Genomic DNA, 19,840 nt, shown 5'->3' on the forward strand with positions numbered 1-19,840 from the left:
GGGGCAGGGCGCGAACCGCTGTGGCCACCCCCCGCCCCTGGGCCGGCTCCGTGCCGCGGGCCCCGGGCGGAGCGGCCCCTGCTCCTGCTCCGCGGCCAATGAGCAGGGAGGCAGGGGCCGAGCCGGCCGAGCTATAAGAGCCGTGGAGGCGGCAGTTCCCCAGCCAGGCCGTCGGGCGGGAGCTGCGTTTCCTCCTAGCGGGAAGGACTGTGTGGCGCGACCATGTGCGGTGAGTGACGGAGCGGCGGCTGCCACCGCTCGCCGGCCGCGGGCAGCCCGAGCCCGCCGCAGACCTTCGCCTTCCGGGCAGGTCGGAGCGGGGGGGGCCTCCCCAGGCCGCGGCGGTGGTCGCTGGTAGGAGCGAAGTGCTGGCGGAGAAACCCGGGTCCCTCCGCCCCTTCCGTCGGGGTGCGGGAGAAGGGCTGCTTTGTCCCTGGGGCTGTCCTGCTGTGACAGCCGGTCCTGGGGCTGCGCTGCCCCCTGCAGCGGGCTCCTTCGGGACTGGCCCTTCTGCATCCATTTTGTGGGATGGGGAGAGAGAACGGCCGGCTCTTGTAGGGGGTGGCAGGTAAAGATAAAGCTCCGTCTGCCTTCTCCTCCCAGGAAGAGGAGAGTGCCTTTCTGTGCCCCACAGCCGTGTCCGACGGCTGGTACCTCCGTCTTGTGGTCGCAAAACGTCTCGTTCCCAGCTCCCGGCTGCACTGGGGGCATCTTGACTGCCCTGTTAACCTTGCTCCTCCTGGTCCAGGCACCTCAGTGCATTGCACTGGGTGATGCACCGGCTTCTGGATGCGCTTGGCTCTTTCCTAATCCGGGACTAGCGATTAGCTGTGACTCACTTCCTATCTGTGATAGGAAGAGTGTGTGGTTTTCAAACAAAGGCTGTGAAGGAGCCTAATTCTTATTTGATGTGAGTTTAATCACCTTTCTTTAATAAAGGTGATACGGTGAGGATAATGCCTCCATCGGGTGTACAATTGCTTAGATTAGTTTGGGATCAGATTAAAATCAAAGTGTGCGTTCAGAAGCTGCTAATAAAATGTGGTTTATTTATGGAGGAAATTTTAGTGAAACTTTAGCTATCCCTTTGCTGAAACCTCCTCTCAGGTCTGGAAGGGTATTTTCGTTGAAAGTAGGAAAATTCACACTTGTACTTCTTAGCCACCGTGAACAAAACCTCTTTTGTAAGATGTAGACTGGAAGTGAGTTGAGCTACTGCCCCCAAAAACGTGTTTTCTGAGCTAGGTTGTCTTTTTCCCTGCCTCCACATCGTCTTTAATTGTCACCTTGGGAAGAGCACAGAGTCCCGTAAGCGTCTTTCATTTGAATGGAAACATCAGGCGATACAGTTTGGAGCTACTACGTGACACAGGTCACTATCAATGAGGCAACCCCAGTGTCTTCTTAACAAAGCCCCTTCAGGTGACAGACTTGACTCAGTGCCTAAGCAAACCAAAGGTACTGGTGGCAAGCACTGAACAGCGAGACGTGTAATGTTAATAGAGAACCTTAGCATATCTGGGCTGTATATTGATTGGGAAATGAGGGTGTTAACAGTGTTACATGAGTTTGGTAAAACAGCTAGCTTGGGGTGGAGTAACTGACTCAGCATGGAATGGCACAGAGCAGCAATTCATGAAGTGCAGCGGGAGTAGTGCTAGTTTCCTTCCTATCAACACTTTGGAGGCCCTTTATAGAATAAAATAGAAGACATTCATTATCGTGAAAAGGCATCACATATCTTCCTCACTGTACTGATCTGCTCTAGGAAGTGCAGGAGTTCTTGAGGTTGCAACCAATGGTTTCCAAATTACTTTCTATACATTTTTTTAGTATTATTTTTTGCATGCTTTTCCAGCTCTAAGTGTTGAACATATGTCCTGTTATGCTTTCTCTGAGTTCAGGTAGCACATGAAGGTTTAAACCCATTGTTGTCTGTTTTTGCAAATACAGAGGTCATTAAATACTGCTTGAACCATGCTCTTTGGGAAACAAAGTTGAGATGTTACCACTTACATGTAAGGAGATAGCATAGCAAAAGTGTGCAGGTTTAAAAAACAGGCAAGGAGGCAGTGTAGCAAAAGTATGCTGGCTTAAAAACCAGGCAAGATGCTCTTAAACGGCTCACCTACCTATTTTAAATCAAAATTAGTTCCACAGGATATGAAGTTAAGACTTTGACTTTCTTGAAGCTTCGTTTCTGGCATCAGCAATGCACTTACCCCAGCAGAGGCATCCTTTTAGTGAAAATAAGGAATATTTAATTTTGTGCAAAGTTCAAGCATAGGCTGCCCCCTTCTTGAATTTGGTGAAGTCTTGCAATTACAGGAGTCCTTGTGGATTATTTTTTTTCCCCACAAAATCAAAAATGCTCAAAGAGCTTTCCCTGGGTTTGGTCTGCCTGCAATCCTGAAAATGAAAGGGGAAAGTCTGATTTCATATGCATGTGAAAGGAGAGTCTTGCATCCAGCGTCTGCACCTGACTGAAACTGCTTTAGTAATGAACCACTTTCTGTTTGAGTACCTGACTCTAAAAATAAGCCATGTAGATTGACCTACCTTAGGCTTTTTTATGCTAAATCTGTAATTATGGAAAGTTATCAACTAGATTCAGCATTTGGATCAAGAGAGCAATGCCCTACTGTAACACTTTAAATACCTTCACTGGATTCTATGTTCATATGACTTAGGGAGGCGTGTCATTGGTTATGTTGTATTGGTAAATAAAGTTTGCCATCCCCAGCACAACACACATCACATCAGTATTACATTAGCTTAGAGAGCACTTGGAGTCTTCATTGGACAGGAGACATACAAGCTCTGGAATCGGGATCTGATGGCTTGGGGAGGCCATTGTAACGTAACACGTGAACGCCACACAACTCTCTTATCACGAGTGTGATTCAACTAAGATTCAGTCATATTGGTTTGCTTCCAGAAGGAATGAAGCCACAAGTAGTCATTATCAAAAGTTGTTTCCACAGGAGTTGAGCAATGTGCTTTAAGTCCAGCCAAGAGAATGACTGAGTAGGAAAGAAAATATGCAAGTAGGTAAAACATGAAACAGAAGAGTACTGAGAGAAAGGGTTTAGAATATATTCCTTGACAAATCAGCTGCAGCTATTGCTTTCTAAATGGCCTCTGGTGACTTCTGTGCCTTCTAATCCACGCGTGGAGGCACAGCTACAGTTCCCTAGAAACAAGAAGCTTTTTAACAATTGCAGCACACTAGCAGCATTGTAAGGATGGTCCCGAAGGAGTCTGCATAGTCAAAGATGCCACATGGAACATAAAGGCTGATGTGTCCTAAATACATTGTGAAATCTGGCCCAGAAAGTAGAGCTGGATCTAAAATGAGGTGTGTAGCAATGTTTTGGAATGATGTTGAGAAATTTGTATTGAAGAAATTGAAGAATGCTGCTTTGGAGGTTCGTGGTTAGTGCCAGGGAACGGTAAGTATCTGTCTGGAAAAATGATCAGCGAGCACCCAGTCTAAAGTGCCTGACTGTATATAACCAGAGGCATTATTTTTCAAAGCTTCCATGAAAAACAGCATTTAGCTGTTCAAATTCCCAAACACCTCTTCAAATGCAACCATTGTCTTAATATCTCCGTTAATGTTGGACACTCTAGATATAATTAGGCTGGGCTCCTCGTAAATCTCACTTCTGTAGCTGAAAAGCATTTTCCACCCTTTAATCCTTCCAAGACAAATTCAGAGAGCAATGCAATAGTCTGCAATAGTCTCTTGTCTCACTGACAAATCAACAGTATTAATGGCTTAAAACCAGCGGAGTGACTGAATTCACAGCAATATTTATAAAGGAGATTTATTAGTGTGTCATTATAACAGCCTCTTCACTGCAGCCATTTACAGTTCACAAGCCTTAATTGAAGGGGAAGAGGGTGTTAAATTTCAAACAGAGGCTTTCTCTGTTTAAAACACTTACTTGTCTGAACTGCTTATCTGTTGAGTTCTGAAAGTGTGGTGGTTTTGTTGGTTTTTTGGGTGTTGTTTTTTTGTTTGCTAACTGTTGTCTCCAGTCCTGACTTGCTGCTTGGGTTGCAACAGTGAAATGAGAGATTTCCATTTTATTGGGGTACAGATTTGCAAGATTTAATGCCTTGGTTTAAGGCAAGGGCTAAACTCTCCTCATAAATACAGAAGTCCCAGGAAGAGCAAGATCAGAGAAAAGAAATGGTTGTGGCTTTCTTCTGTAGGTGGCCTTTTTATTGTACCTTTGCTAAAGATAAAACACCACCTCCCTAACTCCTAATGAAAAAAAAATGCTTGTGTAATTTGCCTTCAAAAAATGGTGTGAGGTTGGCTGGGGGGGAAACCAACCCCCAAACTAAAAAAGCCATTTCTTGGTTAATGACTGGCCTATTCAAGAGAAGAGGTATCAGACTTGCAGACTCTTCCAGGCTCTGTTTGCTGAGTAGGCAAGGAATGAGTTCATGTCTTTCCTTGTGATGCCTCTGTAAGAGTTGACCTGAGTAACACAGGGCAAGCAAACGGATCTTATGTCCCTGTTGAGTTGGATTTGGCAGGCAGCATTGTGTTGAGGCAGTGCAAAGGGATGATTGCTTGGTTTTTGGGTGACCCTGCTTTTGTATCTTCTGTTTCTTTCCTTTGTTGTCCCATCCTTTTGACTTCTGCCCTTTCTTTATGTTTTCTTCTCTGTTCCCTTCCTGCTGAAGTGACTGTTGTATACAGGATTAAGCTGGAGTCTTTCAGAAATAGATGTTGTGCCTAGTACCTACCCATGGGTATTTAAGGCCATGACTTAGATTACAAAAGTCTCCTTGTGTTAGTACTGGTGAATATATTCCTTCTTTGAATGTCTGGATGTGAAATAGATCACAGTGTTCCAGTTTTCAGCTGTGGTTTTCATGAAAAGTAGAAATTTTTTAACCTCTCTCAACTGTTTAACTGTTGGTGGGTAACATGAGGAGAGGAAAACTGGCCAGGAAGGTGTCTGTGTTACATGGACAAAATGAAGGTCCCGATTCCTTTATTATTGGAACTCTTTCCATTTCAAAAACTTATTAGAAATTAATGGGAGGTTGGATTCTCCTAGGACCTCTCTGTCATCCTTGTTTTAAAGGCTTTTAAATTAAGCCTAAAGGGATCCAAACTCTGAAAACAAACTTTGTTTCTTTTTTTGCCCCCTTTTCTCTTTAAACAGGAATTTTTGCTTATCTAAACTACAGAGTGCCTCGAACTCGGAAGGAAATATTTGAGACCTTGATAAAAGGATTGCAGAGACTGGAATACAGAGGATATGACTCTGCAGGTATGTAAACTAACCCAGCAAATTCATTTTAGCAACCAATAGCTATTTATGTGACTTTTTTTTTGGGGGTGCTTTCAAGTTCTTTGTGTTGGATTTTCTTTTTTAATCCTGCAGATTAAAAGATCAGGACTAATTACCTTGATTCTTGGAGCTTCTTCTTCAGCTTTCCTCAGCACTTTAAATTGGGTGTTTACCTCTGTAATCAGATGGTGGTTGAGGCTCAGCACACATAAGCAAAGCAAACTGGGTGTGAGGAAGAAGACCTCCACACAGGGCTGTGTAGTTTGTGCCTCGGCCTTTAAGTATGTGAGTCCCAGGGAAAGTTTGGGGAAGCTTAAACCTGTCTTTAAATTTGAGTTGGCTTATTTAATTAGGGAAAAAAATATATCAGTCTGTCATCACAGCTGAATTTGAGACAGCTTGTGTGTATTTTCATCTGTGCAGTGGGTACAGACTTCATCTAGTCTGATTTGAACACCGGTTTAGCAACAGACTTCAAGTATATCCTTTTGAAGGATAATTTACAAATAATAGTTTCCCTGGTGTGTGCTTGTCTGGTGTGTTTTTTTTCTTAGCCTTTTTTTTACCCCTCCAGTGTATTTCATGTTTTAAATAACATTGTGACTGTGTCCTGCACTGTAGGAGTGGCAATCGACGGAAATAATAATGAGGATAAAGAAAGGTTCATCAAACTAGTTAAGAAAAGAGGAAAAGTAAAGGCCCTGGAAGAAGAGTTGTACAGTAAGTGTCTTAAAAATTACCATTTTTCTTTGGTCTCCCAGTCAGACATCATTTGCATCTCAGCAGGAAGTGAAATCGTGAAGTTACAGTTATGGTTTTGTACCAGAAATGCCTGCATTGTGTATTCCAATGTCAGTCAAATTGTTTGTGGGCCCTCCAAAAGTGCACTTGAGAAGCAAGCTGACCTTTAGTTATAGTGTTGCGAGGCTATCACTCTACTCTCCCCTCTTCTGGTTGCTGCTTTGTTCAGGACCTGGCCTACCTTGGTGTTTCAGACAGATGATTTCTGTTTGGTAGCTGAAACATTGAAGCATGGACTCTGACAGAATTTACGACCATTTCAGCAGCTGGCTGTCATCACAGTCTGCTTTATGCAGTGCTTCCATCTGTGAAGAATTGAAGCTATGGTTTAATACTTTTACATTATAATCTGTAGTAGCATGGGCTGTTATCCTTGCTGTTAGTATTGGCTGAAAATGGTCAGCTCTTGGCAAACAAAGTTTTAATCACAGCGGCTTGAACTATCTGAAGTGTAATGGCAAGAAAGCAAATGGTTTAAAAGCAAGCCAGAGGAGAACCTAGGGTTTTTTTTTCCCCTTTAGGAATTCTCTTAGTGTTTTACTAGTTGTGTGTGTGTGAGAGAGAGGGACTCAACTTTAAATATTCAGTAAACTGAATTTCTTATGTGTAGAACAAGATGACCTGGATTCAAAAGCAGATTTTGAAACGCACTTTGGAATTGCTCATACACGCTGGGCGACCCATGGAGTTCCAAGTGCCATCAACAGTCACCCCCAGAGGTCTGATAAAAGTAATGGTATGTAATGGGCTGCCCAGGGAGGTGTTGGAGTCACCATCACTGGAAGTGTTTAAAAAGAGACTGGATGAGGCACTTAGTACCATGGTGTAGTTGATTAGATGGTGTCGGGTGATAGGTTGGACTCAGTGATCTCAAAAGTCTTTTCCAACCTGGTTAATTCTGTATATATTCTGTATCATATACATTCTGTAATCTCTGGAGCTGCAGGTGTTTGAAATGGTTCAATCCACCCAGCCCATGTGTTCTCTGCCCTTTCTGGTGTTTCAGTGTCTGTTGTATATATCAGGGCTGAGCTGTTGCCTTTCTATTACGGTTAGGCACTGCTGCAATTAAATAGCCTCTTCTGAGGCTAAAGTGACACTGCAAAAGGTTAATGAGTTCTGTGCATCAATATTGTCTGGGCTGGAAAAGAGATTTCATATTGCTTTTCACTTGAGAGAGCTTGGTGCAATTCTACTGGGTGTAGTTTAAAACTGGCTTAATGATTTGGAATAACCTTTGTATGCCTTCAGCATTTGTAAGCTTCTGCTTTCAGCTGACCCCATGTTGTGATAAGCCATTGTTCTGAAAGCTACAGCAGGTAGTTTCTAGTGTACTTTAAGCCTTTTCCCCCTCTATTTATGGGTTTTGAGTCAAATATCTTAATTTTTCATTGCTGATAGATATATTTGGGGTTTGTTTTCTTGTCAGAATTCGTTGTTATCCATAATGGAATCATCACAAATTATAAGGACCTGAGGAAATTTCTGGTGAGTCTTTGGCAATTTGGTTCTACAACTAGAAAGTAAATGCTCCACTAGCTACCATCAGATCTTTCATGACTTTGTTGGAATCACAATTTGAGTTTCTTGATGTCATCTGTAATGTAGTGGTGTGAAGGACTCTGGAGCTGGTGAAATGCAGTTTGTGCTTGTAACCCTACATGCACAGTACTTACATGTACAGTAGCAATTTGCCCTCAGATTCTTTGAGAGGCTGTGTGGAATGGGCTTCATCCTGCCTCTTTTTGCTTGACATGCTTAGCAAGACTTACTACCTGACTTACTACAGCATTTCCCAAAGAGTACCTATGCCAGCATAAGTCTTTATACATTGTCCATCAAGATGTATAGCCACTAGCCCAGTGCAGTGCTTCAAGCCTCTTACTGTCCAGTTTCTGGTGGGAGGCAGCTGAGAGGCTCTTCAGTGTTTCTTGCCTGAGGATGAAAACACTTTTTTTCTCTTCGATACGACATTTCAGGAGAGCAAAGGCTATGAGTTTGAATCTGAAACAGATACAGAAACCATCCCCAAGCTGATCAAATACATGTATGACAACAGAGAGAGTGAGGACACCAGTTTTTCAGCCCTAGTAGAAAGAGTTATTCAACAGTTGGTAAGTGGGAAGTTCTTTTTTATTTTATGTTCCACAGAATAAGCTGTTTGGGGAGTTCCTGAGTATTTTGCATTTATGCTTTTAGATCCTCTGCAGGAGTCCTTAGAAGGTGCTGCAAGTAATGCTTTTTGGCTTCTAAACAATGCTTAGTAGACCAAGAAATGAGATTAAAATTTTGAGAGCTTCAAAGGCTTTTCAATGGTAAATCTTCAAATTGCATTAGCAGAGGGGGTTGTTTGGTTTTCCTGCTGGTTTGGGGTTTAGATTTCATGTTTGTTTGTTTTGTAGCAAGAGGTTATCACAAATTTTAAATGAAGCAGCTTAATTTAAAAAAAATAATAAAAAAAAAGGAGCCTCTTGCAGCTGAAATCTCTCATAAAGGCCAGAGTGTTCTTAAGGGCTATTCTGATCATGTTAAAACACTGCTGTGATTCAAGTGTGCTTCCCAATATGCCTCGAGTCCCCAGTTTGGAGATAGCTCTAACAAGCTGTACTGCTTCATGGCGTAGCTGGCTTCCAAACTGTGAAGTGGGAATCTACTGTTTCTTAGTATGTGAATGCTTAAAAATGTTGATAGATGCCTTGCAAACTTGGAGAAAGCTTGCTTTGTTTCCTCCCCCAGTCTCCAGGCAGATGTTTTCCCTCCCCTTCCTGCTGTTTCTTACACTCTTTTCACCTCCCCTGTCTCCTCTCTAAAGCAGCTTTGTAGGATTCCCCTAGAGCAGGGCTGACAGTAAAGGCCTGTGTGGGTCAAGAGGGAATAGTGGTGTGGCCACCTAGAGATCAAGGGTGACTTCACCTGACTTCAGACCCAGGGCAGAGTAGTCTGACCAGTGTCCATGCCAGGGGAGTCAATGCTACCATCTCTCTTCTGTTTCCATGGTGGGGGAGCCTTTGTGTCTGCTCTTCGAATATTCAGCTTTTTACAAGCTGTGTTACTACCACAGAGTGGTTGGTTGTGTCTTCCTGGCTTTGTTCTTGCATTGTGGATTTGTGGGGTTTGTTTTGGTGGAGAGTTTTGGCTTTGGTTGCTTGTTTGCTTGTCTTTTTTTTTTAAATACATCAGAAAGACTTTGCTGCTCCAGCTAGAATTAGTAACACCAAAAATTTAGCTGAAAATGCAACTATGTGCACAATTTTTATTAAAAGCCTTACTAAAAGTAAAGGTCTTAATCTTCCTGTTGAGTAAGCTCTCAGAGATATTTTTTTTTTTAACCCTTGCATTATTGCTTTTATAAATAAAGAGAGGCTAAGTGCTGACTTCCTGAGCTTTCAGCTGTTGCACTGTTACATGAATGTTAGCTAGTTCTGCCTCATGGCCAATTCCTTTAAAGGTGCAGTCTGCCCTCCAGGAAGAGATTCCTGATAGTAGTAAAGTGCTTTCCTTCACAGCCTCCTCAGGAAGAGGGGCCCCAGTTTAATGAGATGCAACTAACTGAGATAAGTCCTTTAGGATTTTTTTTCTTTTCTCTGTTTGCATGGTTCCCAGGAAGGTGCTTTTGCATTGGTTTTCAAGAGCATCCATTACCCAGGTGAAGCTGTTGCTACCAGGTTAGTAAAAGTCTATTTTATATGCAATTCATTCTTTTCTAGGTTGGGGGAAAAAAAAAGGCAGCTAAAATCTGTAGTAGCAAATCTTCCCCTACAAAAATCTCTTAAAAAGATACTAGAATACTGATGTTCAAAGTGCTTGACTAACCACAGCTCAGAAAGTAGATAGCTGCACTAGTGGAGTCCTTTGTGAAGTGCAGTAAAGCTCCACAAATGTAGTTTGAGCTGTACTGACTGCAGGTCCTGTAATTTCCAGAGGCTTGTATTGTTTCTCCATGATCCTTAGCTTGAATAAATGTCCTGTGACTACTCACTTTTTGAGGACGCAAAAGCAGCAGTGAAAAGTAATCAGATGATGTTTGCTTGCTTCATGCAAATACACATCTGGTTGGAGATCATCCATATACCTTGAGGAGAGGTACCACTGACAAACTCATAACTTGTCCTTGTAGGATAGAGTTGCTAGGGTTGGAAGAGACCTCAAGGATCATCCAGTTCCAACCCCTCTGCCATGGGCAGGGACAGTTCACACTAGGTCAGGTTGCTCAGAGCCACATCCAGTCTGGCCTTAAAATCCCCCAGGGATGAGGCTTCCACCACCTCCCTGGGCAACCTGTGCCAGTGTCTCATCAACCTCACATCCAATCTGAATCTACCCACTTCTAGTTTTGCTCCATTCCCCTCAGCCCTATCACTCCCTGAAACCCTAAAAGGTCTGTTACACTGAGCTTTTTTGTTGACACCCTGTATCTCCTGTTTCTAAAATTGTAGTAGTGTGTGCTAACATTGCTCCTATATCAAAAAGGGGAGGGAAAAATGGTTCAGTTTTACTTCACATCAAATAAAGACTGAGCTGAGTGTGTTCAGGCTGGCTAAAATGGCATCACATTAGTAGGTTCTACAAATAGTGTTCTATAGCTGCCGTGGCATTTATGAGTTTCTCCTGTAAAGTTCTGCTTTTATTTATGACTTGGAAAACAACTTTCAGGAAATGCAAAGATATTAAAGCAGCAAGTGAAGTCACAGTGGGAATAAAGAATGTTTTATACTGCAACCAAAAAGCCCATTGCTTCTGAGGTCTAAGATGGCACTATATTAAAACTGTGAACAAACCAGCTGTACTGTCACTAACTAGAGAACATCATCTGAAATGTGCTGTTCTATATGTGGTTCAGGTTTGGGTTTTTAGGAGTAAGAAGATTAAGAGAAGCTAAATTTGTAATCTGAGATGTTTGGGGGCTGTGAACGAGTCCTTTTTTTTCCCCCCCTTCTCTCTTTTTTTTTCCCCCCTGTGAGATATATATATTTAATAAGCTCTTTAGTGTTGCATGTAATACATATAATTAAAAATGCTTGAAATATTGGACAGTTTCAGAGGTGCAGTAGTGCTGGTTGACATTTCTGAATTTAAAAATGCTAAAGGTGGAACAGCATTTCAGTAGTAAAGAGCACTGGAGCGTACTGCTGGCCCAGTTCAGAGGCAGAGAAAGCTTTATTTAGAAACAATATTCACATTAATGCTTGTGCTAAGCTCTTTTGTGATGACTGGAAGGAAAACAACTAGTCCATGTATGTTTTCTTCTACCAGGGTGTAGTTCAGGAGGAAAGAATCACCAAGGCCTGTATTATCATATAATAATCTTTGTGAATCTTACAGAAACAAACCAGGTTTACATAACTCTTCCCATGTAATGGCTTTAGGATCAGGGCTGAGAAGGATCTTTCAGTTTGGGAAGCTAGATAGGGTATTGTCTCTTAATTTCACAGATGTCATCTGACTTCTTTGACTGTACCTTCTTCTTTATGCACTTGGATGTTTTCCCTTTGTAGGAGAGGGAGCCCTTTACTCATTGGGGTTAGGAGCAAGTACAAGCTCTCCACCGACCAGATTCCTGTTTTATACAGAACATGTAAGTTGATAAATCCAGTTACATTCTTTTTAAGGACTAAATTGATTGTTACTTCATGATTAGGTTAATTGCTCTTTGTGCTACAAATCTACCAGCTGATGCCTCAAACAGCTTCTTAGCTGGGGATAATTCTACTGTTGAATGCACACATCATGTGAAAGTCCCATCCCCCAAAATACTGCTGTGACTGTGATATCTTGAACCTTCAGAGTTCATAATTTCTAGCTTAAACAGATTTAGTTCTGCATTTTAAGTGTCTTATTGTTTTAATAGGCAACATTGAGAGTGTGAAGAACATGTGCAATTCACGGATGAAAAGGCTGGACAGCTCTACCTGCCTTCATGCTGTTGGGGATAAGGCAGTAGAATTCTTCTTTGCTTCAGATGCAAGGTGGTAAAAGTACTAAAATACTTCTTCAAACACTTTTTTTGTTTAGAAGTGAGGAAGTTCTGAAAATCTTATGCTGTCTTGCTGCTGTACAACTGTTTTGTTATAGAACAACTTTGAATCCGGTTGGCTTCATAAAGCCCCCAGGCCAAGGTACTTGAAAAATCTGAAGGCTTGATATCAGTAGTTGAGCTGCACACAAGTGCAGTATCTGCCAGTTGCTAACCTCTGTGTAAAATACTTCCAGTGCAGATGGGTACAGACACATACTATCGGCCAAGGCTGATAGCCTATAGGTTAGTCTGGATTTTTATCTTCCAATTCATTTATTTGAGGAGGAAATATTTGGGTTGGTCCAAACTTAGGAGGAATCTGGACATCAGACATGCATTTACATCAGAAAGATAATAGTTAACTTAGAAGTCCTGCCACTGGCAGGCAGGATTGGATCAGCAGGAAGTCACTGATGAGAGGTGCTGTGGTTCCTGAGCCTTCTGCTTCAGGTTGCTGTGAGAGTGCAAGAGGAGCAGCAGATGGAGCCATTTCCTTTAAGATGGCTCTGCCTGTCTTTATGTCCAAAAGGAAGATAGAAGTGGGGCTAGAAGTGTTTTTATGAATGCTGCTACCAATTCTTACTGGCTCATGTTTGTGTTGTTTCTCCTTTTTCTGCAGTGCTATCATTGAGCACACCAACAGAGTGATTTTCTTAGAAGATGATGACATTGCAGCAGTAACTGATGGGAAGCTTTCGATTCACCGCCTCGAGCGTTCAGCCAGTGATGATCCTTCCCGGGCCATCCAAACCTTGCAGATGGAGTTGCAGCAAATCATGAAGGGTGGGTTGAAACGTCTGTAAACATGTATCAACAAAGATGGATAGTTACTGACTGACTGACTGTGTAGTAGATAAGGCAGAAAACTGAATTAGTTGTAAAAATGACTTACTATTTAGGCTGTTTGTGCTGGGAGCTTACAATTCCAAGCCTTAAGACCAAGGGAGGATGGGCAGTATGGGACCGTACCCCATTTTAGCCTTGGAGAATTCCTAGATGCTTCTATTCATCTCAATATTTAGTGGAAATACAACTAATGTTAACATGTTATTGCAGCTGTTGGCAAACTAGAAACTAAGAAAGCTCAGGCTTGACGGAGCTCTAAGCAACTTGATGGAGCTGGGGATGTCCCTGCTTACTGCAGGACTAGATAACCTCGATATGTTCCTTCAGACCAGTGCATTCTGTGAGTCTATGGACTGAGATGGAATAGAGAAGTTTCCTTAAAAAGGAATTCAGTTACCTTGTCAATGTTGGGAAGGGAAACTAAACAAGTAGAGAGAACTCCCAGTCTCTCCTTTCTTTTCACCTATTGCTAAGCTTTTGTTTAAGCTAACGCAGTCAATTTAATTAGCTTGCTAGCACGAGTCATCTTAGAAATCATCTCTTTGTAACTGTAATGGGCTTCAAATAACAAACCTCAGCCTTACCACGTGGTGTTTTTCTAAACAGGTAACTTCAGTGCATTCATGCAAAAGGAAATTTTTGAACAACCAGAATCTGTTGTCAATACGATGAGGGGCAGGGTGAACTTCGAGAGCAGCACAGGTAACTCAGAAGAGGCATGCAAGCTGCACTAAGCCTGCAGAGGTTGAACATATTATTAGAAAATAAAATGCACCCCTGATACATGCTTCTGTTGCTTGCCTGTTTACAGTTTTGCTGGGGGGGCTGAAGGATCACCTGAAGGAAATCCGAAGATGCCGAAGACTGATCATTATTGGCTGCGGGACCAGTTACCACGCTGCAGTTGCTGTAGGTTCAGGCTTAGCTGAAATGCAAATACAGCTCCCAGTTGCTGAGGTTTTTAGTCAACAGCTCTCCATCTGCTTTTTCTTCCATATCTCAACCTTTTCTTTAGTTTTGGTTTGTGTTAGGTTCTTTATTAATGCTCCAATGCTAAAAATTAACTTTATTCACCTTGGATTTTAAAACTGTTCACCTGTAATTATCCATTTCTCTGTGTTTTTGGTAATAAGGATCCATTTAGATTGATTCTTAAAATGTCAAGACTTGTTATGGGTAGTGATGTTAACAACTATTGTGTGCTGCTTGAATACAGACTCGACAAGTACTGGAAGAATTAACTGAACTCCCAGTGATGGTGGAACTCGCTAGTGACTTCCTGGACAGAAACACCCCTGTGTTCAGAGATGATGTGTGCTTCTTTATAAGTCAGTCAGGTGAGCTGCATTTGCTGTTTGTCTTCAGCAGAGTGAACACTGTAGGGAAATTTTTAAGAAGCCAATGTTTTATTACTTGGCAACGTGCACAAAGGAGGATGATGGCTGATGGACCAGATTTATCCTGAACTGAAATTTCTTTCAGACTTGATTCAGATATATAAGACAGCAAATTAGTGCTGAAAGATTGTTTTCAGCTGCATTTTGCCCTAAGTGGTGATGCGGCTCTCGTGCAGAATGTTACGCTTTTCAGCAATCATTACTCTCCTCTGTCATCCTCAAATCAAGGTGGAAATGTTTTCCAGGTGAAACTGCAGATACACTCATGGCCTTGAGGTACTGTAAAGAGCGTCGTGCTCTGACGGTTGGCATCACAAACACGGTGGGAAGCTCAATATCCAGGGAGACTGACTGCGGGGTACATATCAATGCAGGACCCGAGATAGGTGTGGCAAGCACAAAGGTAATTGCCCTTCAGTGTTTGACTTTCATACTTCAGCCTCATGGAATCCAATTAAAATTTTAATTGTAGCACTTCAAACTGAGATCATCCTCGGTGCAGACTTAACTGCTAAATGTTTTGGTTTGTCTGCAGGCTTATACCAGCCAATTCGTGTCTCTTGTGATGTTTGGCCTAATGATGTCTGAAGACCGAATTTCCTTGCAGAAAAGGAGGCAGGAAATCATTAGTGGACTAAAATCATTGCCAGGTATATTGATGTTTTGGGTTTGAGGAGGGACAGGGGATGTTGGTTAATGGGCAATATCAAATACTACTGGGGAATGTCTCTTTCTCATTTAAATCTCACTCTTTTCCTCCTCCTGAAAGGTACACAATAAAATAAAAAGGGACTATTAGTTTCTGCACTAATTGCCAATTTTACTAACACCCTTCCAAGAAACTTGGCAGGAAGACCAGAATTTTCCTGGGTTGGGTTTTCTAATTACAATAAGGTGTTTTTTATGAGAAATATTACTTGATCTCCTAAGCTCATGGGTTGCAATTTTTAAAGCCTTTCACTTGAGATTTTAGGTAAAAGGAAACTAATTCAAGGTGACTTCAAAACAGATGTTTACATCTTTCTTTTATAAATATAAATGGGATTTATGAGCACTTCTTAAGCCAATAGTTGCTTTAAGTTTGTTGCTGTTAATAAGGCTGGAGAGAAAATAACCTAAAACTGCAAAGATGCAAAGTCATAGTTGAATTATACTAAGTGTATTTGTTTAAATAGATCATTAGAACATCCTACTACAAGCAAACAGTTCTTTCCAACTAAACTTGCTTTTTTTATGTGCCTCAATAGAGATGATTAAAGAAGTCTTGTCCTTGGATGAGAAGATACATGATTTGGCTCTTGAACTGTACAAGCAAAGATCACTGCTGGTTATGGGACGTGGGTATAATTATGCCACTTGTCTGGAAGGAGCTCTGGTAGGAATCTTTCAAGATTGCTGGATGTTATTTAAGATGAGCTGCTGGGACTTTTCAAACATAGCTTGTTTCTAACATTTCATTACAGTTTAATTCTGCTGCAGTTAAACTGCTATCTCTAATCCAAGTCCTGTTGGATTGAATGCATACATGAAGTGACCATGGATATGACAGGGGCTTCTTGTTTCTTTCACATAATAAATGGATCACTTAATGGCTGTTTTACAAAAAAAATAATAAATCCTGATCCATTTGAAAATGTCAGAAAAACACAGTGGTGCTGATGTTCAGATGAGATGCTTACATGGGAAAGCCACAAATCAATGTTAGAAATGTTCTGCTGGAATGGAGACATCCTTTCCTCACAGAAGTTTGCAATATTAAGGGTACACTCCATTAGCCAAGGTGGTGTTGAGTGTTCAGTTCTTAAAGTTCCTGTTGATTACTCCACTTCTTGATCTGCAAATGTATGTGCAGAGGTAGCTCTGCTTCTGCCAGAAGCCTGCTAGAAATCCCAGCAGGCAAGCCTGTCTGTTTTCACTATTAACTGATCTTTGAAAATACCAACTTGATGCCATATGTCTGTTTTTAAGTGGCAGATGTACAGACTTGGTGTTTTTCTTCTTGTGGCTTTTATTTCTCATCTGATTTACTAGTAACTTGATGATATTTGCTTTTTTTTTCCCCCCAGAAAATAAAAGAAATCACTTATATGCACTCTGAAGGTATCCTGGCTGGTGAGCTGAAACATGGGCCATTAGCCTTAATAGATAAACAAATGCCTGTTATCATGGTGATAATGAAGGATCCTTGCTTCACCAAGTGCCAGAATGCTCTGCAACAGGTCACTGCTCGACAGGTAAACTCTTTAAGCTATACAGTGTCACAGGAGAAGAGATTGGACATAGTGTATTGCTGCTGCCTGTGCACCAGAAAAAGGATGTGTTGATGTTTCTTTTCTAATGATGGTTATACATAAGATGCTCTGTCTGCATTGTAGGTTGTCAATGCAGGTTAACACCAGTACTGAAAACTGGTTGCATGTGGGTCATTTGTTTGTGGTTTAGTTTGTTGTAAAGGAAACTAATTATGTTAAACTGGAAGGTGAAAATCTTAGTCTTATGATAAAAGTGAATGATAAAAGTCATTACACAAGACTGGTACTGTCTTTGTTAGCTACCTGGGTGTCTTCAAACATGCCATGACCCCATATTTCAGAGCAGTTCTAAACCAGCTCTTCATGTAACACTGCAACATTTTGCTTTTTCAGGGTCGTCCAATCATTCTGTGTTCTAAAGAAGACACAGAAAGCTCAAAATTTGCCTACAAAACCATTGAGCTGCCTCATACAGTTGACTGCCTTCAAGGAGTCTTGAGTGTTATTCCTCTCCAGTTGCTTTCGTTCCACCTGGCTGTTCTCAGAGGATATGATGTAAGTGCTTGCTTTATTTAGTACTCCCAATTAGTGCAATTTTGAATTTCCTCCTGCCATTATAGAGCATGATACCCAGTTGTAGCATATCTAACAATTAACTGTTGATAATAGTGGAGCTTATAGTGACTGTGGAAGTAAAGGTGGCATTTCAGTGCCAATTCTTCATCTGCTTTTTTGTGTTTCTTTGGGGTATTTTATTAGCCTTCTAAAAAGTTACAACAATCATTTTCTTAGTTCAGTTGCTGAGGAGTGCAGCTAGGACTTTGAAAAAGAGAACTAAACATAATAATGTGATATTGCTCTTTAACCTAAACTAGCTGAGTGCTTTGCACAGCTCAGTTTGCTTATGCTGGCTAGGTGTGTTCACTTTGATAATGATGACTGCTTTGGGAAGGTATCTTGTGCAAAACAAATATGTATTTGTCAGGAGTGTTTTGGAAGCAAGGATGAATTCAATGGTGAGTCATTATCTGCAGTCTCTCGTGTGCATTTGTGTCTAGAATAAAGCAGAACTCATTGGGATGCCTAAAAAAAGCACAGTAAATGAACTGTCAACTGCAGCATGTCAGTATTACTCTGTCAGACACTGAAAGCCTGTCTTCTTCATTCTAGGTGGACTTTCCAAGAAATTTGGCCAAATCTGTTACTGTAGAATAACAGCCCAGAACAGCTGCTGGTTTTTGTCATCAGACCTCTTGAGTTATACTTGCAGCAACGTGTTGTTCTGAATTGATAGGTACACGATTTTCTAAAGAGAATGACAGCGCTACCTGGAAAGTGTCAGAAGGATTTCTCTTGCAGCTTTAAAAGCTTTTGATGTGCCTTGTACCCAAGTGCTTTTGCTCACAGCAAATATTCCTCCAAGTCCTGAAAGTGCCAAAGAAGATAAAAATTGTTTACACATGGTATACTGAATGAACTTTTCTACTGTGCAATATATATATATATATATATATATATACAGCTCTCTTCAGAGTAACTGTGAACGTTTGGTTGGTTTTTAGCCTACACTACTTAACTAGTTTTTAAAGATATAGTATTTATAACTACAACTGTATAGCTTTTTTTTTTAAGTTATTTTTTTTAGTACATGGCTTATCTGTAGCATTGGTAATGCTCAGAATGTAAATGCTGAGCACATTGACACTTGTGTACAGATGTTAGGGTTTTTTCCCTACTTCAGCCTCAAACTGGAAATTTGTTCTCCCTCTTCTTCCCCAGATTCCCTTCCCCTCTTTGCATTTCTGTTTCATATTTAACCAGTCATTTTCATAGCTCTTCTGTGGCTGTAAATTCCAAGCTATGTTTTAAATTTTCTGCTTCCTTCAAGTGATTCTTTGAAAAGCCAGAGCAACATTTTGTTTTGTATGCCACCACAGCTCTTATTTGCATAACATGTACAGCGCAACAAAATAAGGGAACTGGATGTCTTTCAAGTGGTATTTCTGTATGAAGAGTGTACAACGAAATGACAATGCAATTAAAAGATTATATAATTCTTCTTGTTTTGTGGTTTGGGCTTTTTTTGTTGTCACTGTTGTTCATCAGACCTCATCTTGGATCTGAACACAAGTACAACACTGCAGTACTCTGATACAAGTATAAGAGGCAACGTTCTCCCTGGTTCTTACCTAAATCCTGACATCAGAGTTCTTTCCTCTCTTTCTTGACTTATTTCTTTCGGTGTCACACAGATCTCCCAGGTAGGCACACCTTACTTTGCCTTATCCAGCAGCTGTGTGTCAAAACAATATGCCAGGTTTGGGGGTCTTGCTACCTGTCACCATCTTTCTGAAGCACTTGAGTACAGGAGAATTGAATTTGGTAATTGTTGGTCAGTGTTTCACCAGACGTACTGATAGAGCAGCATAACCTCTGCTGGTAACTCTTACTGTAGTTCATACCAGCTATTGATTAAATCTTTATATTTTACTTTCTGCAGAGGTAGGTGAAGTTTCTTGCAGGTGCTAATAAAAGCTGTGTATATTTTTACATACAGTTTATGGTTGTGAAGTTGCTTCCTTGGACAAGGAAAAAAAACTGGAATCCATATAAACAAATCCTAGTGCTCTCTACGGGCAAATAAGGCAATACAATTAACAGCTTTGACCTAGGACTAAAGCCTTATTTTATTAATGTATATATTTGCAAAAGCACACTTTGCTAGTTGTGACCTAACTAGCAGTAGGAAGCATCTATAAACCTCGAAGAAAGTAAGTAAATACACAGATGAAGCTCTCTGCTCATTTGTTTTTTTGGAACAGTCAAACCATAATATTTAATGTCTGCATTCTATTAAGTAAACCCTGGATTAGTAAAACTTTTTTTAATGATATTCGGCTGCAGACTTGCTTCTAAATGGAGCTGTGTGGATGCATATGTAGGTTAATAGCTTGAAAGTGTTACACTAGTTTGTTGTAATAGAAGCTTCTTACTGGAAACCGCTCTCATCCTTTTTATAACCACATAAAAGAGCCCAAATCATAACGAAAAGTGTAGTGATAACATATTCTTGGCATCTAGGTCAGATTAACTCAGTATGCAACTGAGCTGCTAAGTTATGCAAAGGCCTCTTTTACTGTGTCTAGAATTAGTATCCTCTTCATATGAAAGAGTAGAGCTATTAAAGGGAATTGATGTCATCTAGTCTAT

The 19,840-nt window shown here is 41.1% G+C and overlaps 1 protein-coding gene across 1 annotated transcript; it reads left to right on the plus strand.

Annotated features, from left to right (window-relative positions):
- Positions 1–82: 82 nt before the first annotated feature.
- GFPT2 (glutamine-fructose-6-phosphate transaminase 2) lies at positions 83–18,246 on the plus strand. The gene is made up of 19 exons (XM_054168335.1): positions 83–229; positions 5,190–5,297; positions 5,940–6,038; positions 6,730–6,855; positions 7,549–7,607; positions 8,099–8,233; positions 9,723–9,784; positions 11,615–11,694; positions 11,968–12,085; positions 12,755–12,918; positions 13,588–13,683; positions 13,793–13,890; positions 14,198–14,318; positions 14,624–14,781; positions 14,914–15,028; positions 15,626–15,753; positions 16,445–16,612; positions 17,024–17,185; positions 17,801–18,246. Exons 1-19 carry the CDS (start codon positions 223–225, stop codon positions 17,843–17,845), a joined length of 2,049 nt encoding a protein of 682 aa, XP_054024310.1. The 5' UTR covers positions 83–222; the 3' UTR covers positions 17,846–18,246.
- Positions 18,247–19,840: the final 1,594 nt, after the last annotated feature.

Source organism: Dryobates pubescens, chromosome 16 (assembly GCF_014839835.1).
Source record: "Dryobates pubescens isolate bDryPub1 chromosome 16, bDryPub1.pri, whole genome shotgun sequence".
In the NCBI taxonomy this organism is placed as follows: Eukaryota; Metazoa; Chordata; class Aves; order Piciformes; family Picidae; genus Dryobates; species Dryobates pubescens.

What these genes read in the sequence shown, in the direction of transcription:
- GFPT2 (XM_054168335.1), top strand. An exon ending in GTTGCAGCAAATCATGAAGG is followed by an intron (nt 12,919 to 13,587) that starts GTGGGTTGAAAC and finishes TTTTCTAAACAG; the next exon opens with GTAACTTCAGTGCATTCATG. An exon ending in TAGGTGTGGCAAGCACAAAG is followed by an intron (nt 14,782 to 14,913) that starts GTAATTGCCCTT and finishes GTTTGTCTGCAG; the next exon opens with GCTTATACCAGCCAATTCGT.